General features: G+C 36.1%; 1 protein-coding gene across 1 annotated transcript; it reads right to left on the bottom strand.

The window, feature by feature from the left end:
- Nucleotides 1–4,333: 4,333 nt before the first annotated feature.
- Nucleotides 4,334–9,733, bottom strand: LOC149081668 (uncharacterized). The gene is made up of 3 exons (XM_089236845.1): nt 9,388–9,733; nt 7,008–7,165; nt 4,334–5,144 (listed from the first exon to the last, which is right to left on the bottom strand). Exons 1-3 carry the CDS (start codon nt 9,418–9,420, stop codon nt 4,475–4,477), a joined length of 861 nt encoding a protein of 286 aa, XP_089092971.1. The 5' UTR covers nt 9,421–9,733; the 3' UTR covers nt 4,334–4,474.
- Between the last annotated feature and the right edge of the window lie 5,022 nt (nt 9,734–14,755).

The following is a 14,755-nucleotide window of genomic DNA, read 5'->3' as shown; positions in this document are numbered from 1 at the left end:
AATTTTAAGTGTTATTTACAAACGTAATCTTAGTGGAAAAAAAATTTAAAACTATACTGGACATTGATAAATTATTCTGTAATTATTGAATGAGAACATTGGAAAAAAACAAAAACACTTCAACTCGGACGTAGGAATTATGAATATACGTATGCAAAATATTTGTGTAAATGAAACCCATTAATAAACAGGGAAGGGAATGAAGATTGTTTTCTGCAAAAAGAATGCAAGTTCTTTTGATGACGCTGTGGGGTGGTCGAGTGGTCATAGTGACGGAGAACGAGAACCTGGGTTTGAACCCCACCAGCATCACAGTGGTAGCCCGCTGAAGTTGGTTTTCTGTTGTACCCAACTCCGTGGCGCGAATGCGAGCCAATCTTCCAATTAGGAAGTCCCCCCACAGCGAGAAACAGGCCTGAAACGGTACAAATATTCAATAATTACACTTCACTCAGAGTTCGATGTATAGATGACAGATGGCAGCACTATAACAAGCATTACATAGAAACAAACTTCGCGTTAGGTTCGCAATACGTACACGCACATGCCACCACGTACCAATTCACTAGATGTTCCGCAGAATAATATGCACAAGATGCATGTGTGGTTCAGTAGTAGTAGTTTTTGATTTCCTCTTGTTTCATTTGTTGTGACGGTGTTTTCACTCCGGGGGGGGGCAGATTTTTAGACAACGAAATCGTTTTGAGGGGAAAGCTCGAGTGGGTAAATGAGCAAAAGTAAATACACTACTTTTTTGAAATGCTAGATTAAGCTCTTTGCTATTCAATGCACGATTTATCTCAATATATGTCCTTTCCTGCACTTTCAACTTCAGTCTGTTATCAGAATCGTCTGACTGACTCCTTTCTGGCAATCAAGGTACCATAAAAAACAGATACCTTTATTATTGGGATTTCATTGCGCAAAATATTGGAAGAAACGTCGACACTATATAAGTGTCAAGTTTGTCTCCGGCAAAGAACACTTTACTTCTTTTTTTTTTGGTTATTTATAGTCTGTCTTTTCTATGGCATTAGACCGTCGTCTCTCAGAGTATGCACCACGATTCCTGGAAGGGGAGGGGGTCGTTGTCAAGAACGTCGCAGCGAGCTGTTGACATTGATGAATGACTATTTAGTGCTTTGAAGAGTGGTTCTTTTTTCAGACTATTCTGAGGAGCCGCGGATAACTGTTGTCATGGCAAGGGAGCCACAGATGACAAAAGATTGAGAATTCCAGCCACAAATAATAAGAATGGTGATCCACGGGGTCACGACCCGCACTTTGGAAACAACTTTATTACGGTAATAGACGTGAAGAAAGAAAACTCTTTTCAGATAGTCGTATCCAAAGGTCAGCAAAATTTCTAGGATCAGCCCAGTGCACGAATAATGCCCTTGTTTCTTGTATAGAGGTCGATACGGTATTTTCGCAGGGGAAAACTTATTTTTCAAAGCAAAGGAAAGGAAACTTTTTTTTATGTTTGAATATCTCCAAATTTTATTGATAGTTTGTTGTTTTAGTTTCAAATCTAAAAGTTATAACTTTTGCTTCGACAACTTCTACAATCAAGATTTGTTCCGACTTTTGAACACTGCATTCAATCGCATTTTACCTAAAAAGCGATATCGACGTGACCAAACGTGGAACAAAAGAACAAAAGTGACCAAATCACAATGGGTCAGTTTATCTACAAAACTCTAGAAGAACAGTTGGGGAGAGAAAAAAATATATTACTTTTTCTTTTATGTGTACGACGCACTTGTAATTTCTCACTGCAAGGTCTGAGAGAAGCATTTTTTTTAAAATTCATATCACACCCAGAGACAGGGCTTAGAAGAACAAAACTTCGAAAATTGAGAAAAGTTTCTAACACTGAAATAATATTGAAGGTTCTGGAGCCTAGAGACGACTACGACTGGGATGTATTTTCATACAATGTCGATATTAAAGATGCATTTAAGTAAAAAAAAAACACTGGAAAAATTATAAAAATTAAAATTTCACACTTGTATGTACTTATTTTAATCCCCGATTCCTATGATATACTGTGCATATATACAGGGTGACCTTGCTGGGACAGTCCCAGTTTTTTCTGTTTTTCTGACTGCCCCGACTATTTTGCAAAAATGCCCGTTTTTTCACGTATTTTCAACGGAGCCAACTTGACTTTTATTCTTCAAATCAACGATTAAAATTACCTTCCCAACTCAAAAATTACATTACGATAGGTCAAGACTACAAATAAGGATATTTATTTCACATATTTGTTTATTGTTTATTTTTTAAATCACTGCAATTTGTTTGAAGTGATTGTTTTCATTCATGCAATTTTTGAAGTGGCGCTCCATTTTCCTCGATTGGTGACTTTTTTTGGGATTTTCACACGAATTGGCGACTTTGCTCACTTTTGGCAATTATTAGTGATACGTCTCGTATTTTTCCTAATTTCGAAGGCTAATTTCAAGTATTTTTTAGAGCAAATACGGTCAACCTATACATATATAGCTTTTCATGTGGTGCTGCCATCTGTTCGTGTAATTAACAACCAAAAACGCATTAAAAAACCTTTCCCCCCCCCCCCTTTCCTTTACTTTTGTTGAATTATTGATGATATGATAAAAGTGCATCGCATTTAATGCATGCGATGTTTAATTTGAACGGGACACATAGTTTAGAGTTCATTTCGATTAATGATTTCACGCCTATATTCAGTGGGATTAAGACACAGAACAGGTAAAACCGGGGTGTAGTAGTGGTTGTTGCGTAGTGTTGGTGCAACAACCACTACGGTGATATGCAGCTTCATTACCATGAGCATACGTATCTGTATGCCGGAGGTAAAGGGTGCTGTATACATTTCCGTGTCAATATTAGGATAACGCTATCAATTTACCGTACTTTCGTTACACTACACAGAGGTATAGGACACCAAGTCCTATTTCAATAAATAACAGAGATGTATTCTTTGATTTTATATAGAATAAGCGAGCTCCATAGAAAGACATACTAAAAAAAATCTTTAAAGTGTTCTCCTGTAAAATTTCCCTTTTGTGACATATCGCTTTTTACCACCGGCATACTGAATTATGGTGTCTAGATTTAAAACATTCAGGACAATTTTGAACAAACACATTCGTAATCGAGCCGTAGTAGCCGCTGTGATCCATGTATGCGTAGTGCTACTCCCCAGTAGCGCAACGATATCGTTAGGATAACGTACCGATACTGGTCCGACGTCGGAACGTCGAATGAATATCGAACGTCGGAAAAAGGTAGGAAATTTTTGCATGTCCTATATCGAACGATATAGTAAAAATGTATTCACTCAACAAATGCCAAAATATCTTCTTTTTTTCTCTGAAATAGTTTTACTAGCATTTCGTTTCGAAGGCGAATAGCTTATACGATAGTATAGTATAGTATAGAACCGAGCATGCCCAGGCTCTGTCGCTTTTGCGATATAAGCTCATTGATCGTGAGATCGTGGGCGTGCCGGAAAAAAACTCAAGCCGGCCGGAATCAACATCCACACCCCACACCCAGACCCCCAATCCCAGGGTACATCACCGCTCGACAAGCCAGGACAGCACCGCGGGCGCAATCCCTCCTCAGCACCGCCGATATAGCTTATACGATAATTAGTCTCTCTTGAAATAATCCAAATTTCTCTATGTCGAACTACGTCGGCAAATGCAAGATATTTCTACGTCGAACGATATGGAAATCTCTACGCCGTTCTATATCGGTATACTACTGGGGTACTATTAAACCATTCATGCACCTCGCCATATTTCTCTACGGAACTTTTAATGGGTGCAAATACATTCCTATTTGCAACATTGTGAAGGTAACGTGAAGTTTATTTCTGTGCTATGCTCGTGGTAGTGCTGCCATCTATTTTTTTTTTTTTAAATCCTGAGCGAAGTGTAAGGATTGTGGATTTGTACCGTTGTAGGCCCGTTGCTCTCTGTGGCAATACCTTTCAATGGGAAGATCGGCTCGCATTCGCACCTCGATGTCACCGAAAAACCACAGAAAATCCAACTTGAGCCGATTACCAATGTGACGCCAGTGGGGAAGGGAGTGGGGGGGGGGATTCGTCCTCACAATGCGAGTGCGTCACTATGACCATTCGACCACCATAGCGGCTATGTGTAGCACTGCGTTCACAGTAGACTTCTTATAATATTCAAATAAAAGGTTGAAAAAAAAAGAGGTCCGTTTACAGTTCAAGTGCGGAACCAGAGAAGATGTGGGAAATCATTCCCTCAAAAATGAATCACACACACACGCAAGAAATGAATTTAACACTTTATTATCTTCCTAGCTTAATAATATCTCCTGCTCGATCCCTGCTTCGGGTGCTGTCATGGAAACTGACAGGGCTCCTGCCCGGGAAGAATCTCATAATTAGTGTATCACTGATTTTTTTCGTCATTATTACTATTGACCGGCCTGTAACATTTTTCGTCTAGGGTCCTACTAAGGATACTAACCTAGGTGCCTCGATCCAGGATGCGTGAGCCCTAGGAGTGCTTGTATGTGTGTGACTGGATAAGACATGGGAAGGTGTTGAACTTGCAAAATCTTGTTCATACGAGCTGTCGTCTTCTTCTTCGTCTTCCTTAAAACAGCGGCAATTAACCTTGAAGTCTTGATGGTCAGAATGTCTTAGTGACCTGCTGGAACGCCACGATGAACTGACGAGCGGTCTCCACCTATCGTCCTGAAAATTCACAATAAACGGGTCGATACCCGTCGTTGGAGGTGCGAGCAAACTCGACCATTGCTTCTTCCGGCCTCTGTGAGTGTTTCTGAAAGGATTCCTACGATAACCTCTAGATGAGTATGGATTTGGGATGTACCGTGTTTCGCTGGTTTGTCTGTGGTCGGTGTGACTGGGGTTCGTACCTCCGTCCTGTTTGTTCAAGATGTCACGGACGACCTTACGGACGAGTTCTTTGTCCTCGCTTTCGAAGTATTTGTATGGCACGTACCCGTTTTGGTGCTCCTTCGGGGGTCTGTTATTAGGGATTCGAGGTGCCCTATCTTGGTGGGTGTTCGTACTTGATGGATGGTGGTGGTGATCACGATGATCCCGATGCTTGCCTTCGATGATTATCAGTCTGGTTCGCAAGATCCTGTTGACAAAAAATATTAATTACTGTGTTTGACTAATTAGACTAATAATAGACACGGACGTTGTCACGCTGAAGCACTCTTCCATGGGAAATCACCAAGTAATCCTGGAAAAACTCGATAATTTAAGAAAATAATTTGAACTCTTCAAATAAAATCTTGTTTTTTTCGAACTGCATTTTGGACTATTGGGGGAAGTACTTGTAAAATTTGGGAGCTTATACTATGCGTGTATAGGGTCAACACAAGCTGATTTTGAGAACTTTAGGGATGGATGTACGTGAAGATTTTGAGACATTAAAAGAGGATTAGATCCACTTCCAGATTTTGGAAGCTTAAAAGAGACGTTTTCACAATTCAAAAGCTCAAAACAGGCACTTTCAAAATTTAAGAGCCTAAGGGAAGAACGTGCAGGTTTTGAAAGTTCAAAGAAGGCACTTGCAGAGCTCAAACAGGGCGTTAGAAATTTTGAGAGCTCGTAGCAGGCATCTGCAGATTTCACGATCTCCCAGGGGGCATGTACAAACTTTCGGAACCCATGAAAAACCATAAATAAACACTGTGTTTGTACTTGTAAATGGACACCCATGAGACGAAAAATTTTGTTGGCTAACGGCGGATTGTCCGCTTATGGGGAGATATGGTATACAGTGGAACCCCGTTTAAACGACTTTTACATTTACATGACGTTTGTCTTCTGTCGCAATTGGTTCCCTACATTTTAATGTATGCATATATGTCACTATAAAAGTGATTCAACGGTAGTTATGTGTAATCATCAATCGTCTCGATGTGAAGGGAGTTTGATTAAATTTCACTATATTTATCACTTTTACTGGCGATTATGTATAATTCCCAAATGAAGTTTAAAAGTCTGATAAATATGAAAACAAATTACGACCTTCCTTCTTTTAAATAAGTCCAACTATATATATATATTATGAAAAGGTGAAAGATGAAAAGTTATTGAAAAATTGTGAAAAGGAAAAATATGGATCAATGAGGAGGTCGTTCTCAAGGGGGGAACCCCCCCCCCCCCTCCCACATTGCTCCAAACTGCAAAAATGTTTCTAATGATGGTAAGCCTAATAGGTATAAAATTACCATCAGTTCCCCCGACATTTTTGCGATAAACAAGCTTTGGAAGTCAAACAGCAAAAATGACAAAATACAATTAGAATCAAAATTTGAAATAACAAATGAGTTAAGAACACAAAAATATAGTATATACACAAAGTGTGTTAAAAATTGAAAAATGAGAAAACTTGAAGAAAAACATACCAAGAGTAAGACTCTTTTTTAAAGCGTGCCGCCTGAATTGACCCTAACATGATACTTGCCCTACACATATTTTGCAATAAAAATTAAATTAAAATAAACGTGAAGAAGATAAAAACATTCGTAACAACATTATCAGTCTTGTAATGTTGGCTTTCTCCACACTTTTCAACAAACAAAACCAACATTACCATTTAAATTCACCATCCGGACCATATTTATATTCAATTAATTAAGTAATTTTATTGACGGTTTTTCACATTTAACTAATACGAGCTTGGGATGAAACATAATCTCAATTGAATATGATGAATCCTCGGTATACGACAGAAAGTTAATAAATTAGAGTTTGCCTAATTTTCTGTCCGCTGTAGAGTGTCCGCTAACGGGGAGTGGAATACATTAAATTCCTATTCCACGTTACCGGGGATCAGAAAAGTGTCCATTAACGGAGAGGCTCTACTGTAATCAGACGAGTTACTTAATTTACTCACTTAGTTTTAAGTTATAATTATTGAAATATAATTTGCACTGCTCTACATTTGTGCGCCTTATCAAATTATTAGTAAAATGTTTCCAATACATACGGATACGTCATAACATGAGTGGTGTGTTTATGATGGCTTCTTTTTGGATAAGCTGAAATATACCATCCATGAACGCACGCTGCGAGGTAGACGACAGCTAGAATGAAGTTCAAGAGTTTCCAAGGATGTCCTCCTGATACGAGATTTGACAGAAGATCCTTGAATTATAAAGAAATTGATATTTTTGTTATATTTTGAGAGAAATATGTTTCAAATATCTATCAATTTTCTAAACTAAATTCCTACCTATCCAAGAACACAAATAATGCAAATTATAAAATAATAATAATGTAAATGTATATTATACAGTATATATAATGATATTCATTATAATAATATAATGTAACTTCCACACTTGTGAAAGGTAGATGACAATAATTTTTTGTTTCCGTTGGAAAAACTGTGTGGTGTTCGGTCAGAACATGATATCTCCAAAAAATGGCTTTTTGATATACTCGTAGCAGTAAGTCTTGCTAATTATAACTAATTATAAGTGTGATAAATCTACAAATACGTGCGTACGGCTAAACAACATGCTGACATATGATATTTTCATTTGCATTTGTGTGAATGCTTTATTTCTGATTTTTAAATGACAATGAAAATGCTTATATCTCAAAAATGTGATTTTGGAGTTACCATGTTCTGACCAAATACCACAGAATTGTGTATTGAAAACTGAAAAATTTCTGCTTTAAAATAATATAATAAATCCATCATTTAATATAATCATATTAGATATTTAACCCCACGTACAGATTTTCACAACACGTTTGTCATTGATTTTGGACGATGTGACGGAGCTTAAGTACCAGCAAAATGTTTCCAAAAATTCAGTATTTTTTTAAGGGAAGAAAAAAAAATTAGATCATTGCAATTTTTATTGTTGCTACCAATATACATAAGCCCCTCCTTTATTTCTTTTAACTCGAGAGGAATTTTTTCTCATCATTTTCAATGGAAAAGAAGAAAAAAGTGGTTACTGCCGTAAATAAAAATAGGTTTTGTTCCACCTTTTTACCCAATGATTCGTAAAAACCTGAAGTTTACATCCAGTCCTTTTACAAATACAGCAGGACGAGTTAAAAAAATTTTTTTACATCTTTGGACGATGAAAAAAATGTTAACCGAACTAAAAACTGTTCTAGAAGAACGGTACATATTATCTATAAAATATACGGTAGGAAATTTCGTAAAATATTTGAAAACATCACAATGGAAGCAACCAAAAACATTGAAATTTGTAATTCTTTTTAAATTAATTGAAACATGAATAAAAATCACACTCACACGCACAAACCAGTTTAGTCCCATATCATACTATCATGACATGAGGTAAGAAATGTCAGAAGGATTTAAAATATTATTTAAGAACTACTGTATTTACTGTATCAATTTTATTTGTTTATTAGATGAGATCTTGCCACCACCTATCGAAAGATTGTCGTCGGTACTGTACTGAAATACACGGATTTATCTACCAATGAGTATGCGCATTGTGAAACATATAATATATTTATTCCAGTATATCTTCATTCTAAAAAGCAATTAAAAAACCCAGTTTGGAAATATTCAAGTGTAACAATAACAACAAATTAAGCTGCCATCAGACCACATCTATTCGCTTACAGCAAAAATAAACACAATAAAAACTATTTAAATTTCATCACAATAAAACATTTTCCCCACTAAATATGTAAAAATATGTAAAAAAACGGGAAAATATTTCTGAGCGTGAGAAACGTATATCATATGATGTGCATTGATATTTAGCAATTTAATTTAAAAAATTATAAAGAAAATGAGTTTTTAATTATAAAAATAAATTTTAAAAAATTTCATCAATTATTGAATTTTAAAACTTTATAGTTTTAATAAAAGTTTGCCAATAAATATGTACCGACATGCATATAATTATTGTTTTTTGGGGCTTACAAGCCAACTTGGCCCTAAAATATTTTGTATCTGTATTTGATCAAATTTAATAACTTATCTCATCTTAAAATGATGGTAAAATGGTTAAAAAGCTTTACAACGAGTATACAAATTCCATCTAATTTCTTTCTTTCTAGAAAGGTTCACTTCCACGCAAGACCTACTTCCGATTCCATTTCCCAGAATTTCATCTCGACGACCAATCTGGCCGATTTGAGAAATCCATTCAATTTGGCAATCGGATTTGGCTTCTAAATGTCTTGCAAATGTAACCCTGGTGAAAACATATTCCACATGCATGAAAATTATACCGTCGATATATACATCTACAACTGGATCTTATTCTTTATTTGAGATCAAAACTAGTGTACCAAAATTTAATTTATGAATTTATGAAAAAGTAAATAAATTGTTTTGTGTTAGGGATTTATTAGAGAAAACTTACCTTTATTGGTGACATGAAATTGATTAGCCTCATTCACGCGAAAATCATTCCAAGTAATCTGTATTTCAGAACGAACACGAGTGAAGAATCCAAAGCTTTAATTTTGTTGCACGAAAAAATTTACTCCGTCTGTTAATTTTTTTTTCTTTTATCAAGTAAAGCGATATTAAAATTACTTCTTTTCACACAATACAATTTCGAACCACCCTTAGATAATCATTTCCTTCAGTGCCAAGCGTTTCATTGTCCTTTTAATGGCAAAAAGTAGTGTTTTTGTGACCGTAAGACATTGTAAAACATTTTTTTCTGTCTCACTGGACAAAATGGTGTTTTTAGCAGTTTCATATACGCGTGACGGTCAAAATTTTCTCTTCTATACATATATATATATATAACTTGCAAAGAAGAAAAACAATTTCGACCACGAAACGTAAATTACTTACTTATTGTTTTGTATCATTCGAAACAGATTTTTTTTGGAGGAAAATAAAAAAAATTGTTTCCCACATTGAGGATGGCTCATGTCAATGGTCAGTTGTTTCGAGATTACCATTTTTGTTTTTGGGTTCGTTGACCGTGAAAATCGTACCTCTTACATTGTCGTTTTTTCCCCTCTTTTGTCTTAAGAGACATTGTAATTATAGACATTTTGTTTTAAACAGGCCAATTTATAGGAAGAAGAATCTCTGACAGCGATGGGAATTTGACCTCCTATCGTTATTGCGTGCTTGCTTTCCTGTGGCTAAGATTATCTGCAAATTAGTGAATTGAATTTCCCACGTAAATTTTATGGAGAGAAAATTTAAATCAGCCCTTAAATGCTCAATTTTTTTTTTCGAGCTGATAATTTAGTCCATAGTTCATGACACGTATTAAAAGCCGGAAAAATTATTTTGAAAAATCTATTTGGAATTGTACAGCTTATACAGTGCCTTATTGAAGACCTGAAAAGCCTCGAATATATATCGTACATAAAATAGATATATTGATGTAATATTACTTTCGAAAAATGTAACTACTTTCTTTGTGATTATATTACTATAGTAAGAACAAAAATTCGCGTTGCAAACTTCAAGGTCAGAAAAATTAAATTTTTTCAAATTAGTGAAACCACAGCCGCACATGATCTGCAACAAGCATAGAGTTAATATGGACCTCTTCCAGCAAATTTAAAACATAAAATGGAACAAATATGGCCTCACCTTATGTGCAAAGAAAATTATGAATTTTTATCTTCAAACTTCTTACAGCAATGGACGTTTAAATAACCCTTTGCATGTATGCAAAGCTACGCCTTTAAAGGTTAACATCAGAGACACTGATTTGATCAGTCTTTACAAACAGAATCACAATAACACTAATTCATGTCTTCATCTTATTTGAATGGCATTTTAGATGCTTGGGTGTCAATAAATTTGAAATTATTTTTATTAAAATACTTTATTATATATAATCAAATGGAATTATTTTTAGTTCAAATCAGGGAAAAATACTTTCTGGATGTTATTAACGAGGTGAACTCGGAACTACACAAGACGAGTTTGCTGGTATGGAATGAGAAAAACTGCGCTTACCAACAAACCACGGAGATGCGCTTTTTCTTCCCTTATATTGAGGCCAAACTACTTCTCAGAAAGAAAAGCCTACCGGAGACCAGTAGACTTTACTTCCCGTGTTCATCTCGACATAATATCCTGAAAATGGCTACTTTCCTTGATATTGGGCTGAGAAAAACACCATCTTTCATTCTCATCATTTTTAAAAGTCATTTAATGCCAAAAAACCGCTCTCCAAATGTGAAGGTATGTTACATATAAGATCATAACATTGCTGTTAAAGGAACAGATATTTTCCGGATATTATGCCTAGATGAACTCGGAAAGTAAAGACATCTGGTCTCAGACGGAATTGAACCCAGATCCTTTTGCAAACCGGGCAAGCATGCCACCATCTATACCTCTGGACACATGGCCCTGCCTTCCTTATTTCACGAATTGACTTTTCTTTCCGAGTTCAACTCGGCATAAGAGAAAATATCTGTCTGCTTGATGTTTTGAACTGAAAAAAAAGCCACCTATCTCTCTCTACCGTACCAACCGGGGGTCATTTGCTGCAGTTAAGGGAGGCTATACTGTTGCCTCTATTTCAGCCTTTCACGCCGCAGTGCTCGAAATAAGAAAGGCAGTGTCGTGTCTCCAGTGACGTAGATGGTAGCATGCTTGCTCAGTTTGCAAGAGGGCCTGGGTTCGAGTGCCGGCTGAGAACAGGTGACTTTCCTTTCCGAGTTCCCCTGTACATAATATCCAGAAAATACCTGTTTTCTTGATATCTTGGGCTGAGAAAAAAGTCGTCGATTGCTATTGATGACGTTTCATTTTCTTAAATTAGTATAATAAAGCATGATATAATTCATTTTTAAATTTTTCCCACCAGTGTGGATACAGTTCTAGTAGAGCTAGAATGCATTAAATGTGTGCGTGTAAATGAAATGCATGTGAAAACAGAATTTTAATTTGTGTTGCCTAGGAAATATTTCTTTCATCAATTTAGAAGTTTCATGCTAGATTTATAAATATATATTTCAAATTGAACCATAAGTTTACATGTTAATTTTTCATTTGAGCTGAGCTTCAAAATTTTTATAGGTTCTAATTCATTTTAGGGCTTTGGAATATTTATGACAAATAAAAAACATGTAATCTGTTCTCACTTTCATAAACATTAAAATAACTTAAGCACTGCAAGCGCATTTCTGGCCTACTTGGCCGAGGTCTTTGCCCATTTCTTCCTAACATTTATCCATCTGTAATAAGATGATTTTTATGTTTCTTTCAGAAGCGTCGCATATAGATGACGTTTCTCAAGATAGATTTCTGAACTCGTTTTGTTTAAGTAAGTCTATCTCCGGTATTTCTGAAGGAAACATCAGATCAGATCAAAATGTACAAACATACTGCCAAAACAGCTCTGAAAGTTTTAAGATTGAATTAGACACCGGCTTAACTCTTTGACTGCTCGAATAATCGTAAAAATGCTTCTCTCTCTTTTTTTTCAATTTTCTTTTGTGAAAAACAGATCACAATTAAACCCAGACGTTGGGAATTCGATACAATAAAAAAAAAAGTGGAGGGGGGGGGGTGATACAAACGCAAAATCTGGGTTCGAATCCCTTGTCACCGACATTCTAATTGATTGGAGGAAGGCACCTTACCACTTCACCATCCTATGTGCATCCATCCCATGCAGTACAAGCAAACCTGTCTGCGAATATAGAAATGATTAAAAAAAAAAGAAAACTAGAACAAGGAAACAGGTATTTTCTAAATATTATGCTGAGGTGAACTCGGAAAGAAAAGTCATCTGGTCTCCGATAGGAATCGAACCCAATCCTTCTTGCAAACCGGGCAAGCATGATGCCATCTACACCACTGGAGACACGACCCAGTCTTCCTTATTTCACGCACTGTGGCGTGAGGCGCTGAAGTAGAGACATTGGTAGCTTCTCAACTTCAGGAAATGGTCCTCAGAAGAGACGGTTTAGAGAGAGATGCATGGTTTTTTCTAAGTTCAAGGTATCAAGGAAAGAAATATTTTCTAGACATGATGAGGTGAACTCGGAAAGAAGAGTCATGTTGTCTCCGCCGGAACTAGAACCCAATCCCTCTTTCTGAAATTAAGAAAAGCTACTAATGTCTCTACGAAGGTTTTCAACAGCTGGCTGATGCGAAGATATATTTAGGAAAGAGAGAAAATTCAACTGCCCTTGCGGGGTATCAAACCCACGTCCATTCACTTTCCGGGTGAACGCCCTAGACCACTGGACTACGAAAGCAACGAATATCTCAACCTTTCCTTGGAACTCGTGCACTGAACGGGACCGTACATGGACGATCGGACCTAACTCAGGTCAAAGCTCACAATTGCTGATACTTGTCATCTTTCCTAAATATATCTTCGTATCAGCCAGCTGTTAAAAACCTTCGTAGGGATAGCAGAGAGTGGCATCATCCTCGGATACTCGAGTCCCGGTGGTGGCAAGATCACTTTTCTTTCCGAGTTCACCTCATCATAATATCCAGAAAATATCTGTTTCCTTGATATCTTGGGCTGAGAAAAAGACATCTATCTCTCTCTCAAAACTAGAACACATAATGCATATACGCCATTTTAAAATTCATCTTAAAAAACGGCAATCAAAACATCCTCATGTTCAGAGGATGATTTGGCGGCCTACAACGCTAATCATCTACACATGATCGGTGCGTATTAGAACGATTGCTTGCCTTATAAAATGATGAATTTTACCAAAAATATGAAATCATTTTAAAGTGCAGTTATTTTAGAATTCAAAATTCTTTTATTTTCATCCCTACAATATCTAGAAGCAAAGTTATTGTGAATTAAGTAAAACGAACTGAGAAATTGAATTTTCTGGATGTTATGCCGAAACTGATAATTGGAAAAATTTGCCTCCTCCGGAAATCGAACCCGGTTTGCATACCGGGCAAGTGCGCTAACCAATGCACCAGAGACACACACTTTTCAGTTCCTTATAACACGCATTAGTAGCGTGAAGCTCTGAGTGGTGTCAGCAGCCTCCCTTAACTACAGCAATTTTCGTCCCAGTTGGCGTTTTGTATGAAGAGATGGTATTTTTTTCGGGCTGAAATATACTGAGAAACTAAATTTTCTGGATGTTATGTCGAAACTAACTCAAAGGAATTTGTATCTTGTAGTCTGAAAATGAAATTTCTGAAATGCGTTTTCTAAAGATTTGTTTCCCGCCCCCCGTTTTTTTTTTTTGCTTTTCACTTCACGAAAAACTTGATTTCCAAAGCATTTTTTGAAAAATATCTGTATGAAACTTCCCCACAGTATATTAAACAGCTCTGTCTGTACAACAAACTAAAAACCAAGCGATAGGTTTTAAAAGTTTTTGATTTACAGGATTTTGGATTGAAAATATCAAGTATTTTTTACGGGAAATTCACACAAAAACAATCACATCTCAAAAAGTTTTCATAGTATTCTAAAAATTTTAGTTCATTGCATAAAACAATGTCATAGCACTAATCTGTGTGAAGAGCATGTTGATGCAAACAGTGGTTTTAGTGTACAACGTCTAGGCGAAATAATGAAAATACGCTAATATTACAATGAATTTTAAATTTTTTTTGCCGAAATATTCATGAAATACTATTTATTTTCTTAGTTTTATACCGTGTAAAACCAAAACTGCATTCGTTTTTACGCAAGAAATTCGTTTTTCAACAAATTAATAATATACCATAACTTCCTGCGTATAATTTGCATATGCAAACTTAATAAAATATGATGATAAATTATCACCGAGTATAAAATGTTACGG

Source organism: Pholcus phalangioides, unplaced genomic scaffold (genome assembly GCF_987345545.1).
Source record: "Pholcus phalangioides strain wild (caught in Gottingen) unplaced genomic scaffold, Ppha-v1.0 ptg000009l_1, whole genome shotgun sequence".
NCBI lineage: Eukaryota > Metazoa > Arthropoda > Arachnida > Araneae > Pholcidae > Pholcus > Pholcus phalangioides.
The sequence above is the reverse complement of the archived record's forward strand: the minus strand, read 5'-3'. Positions and strand labels throughout refer to the sequence as shown.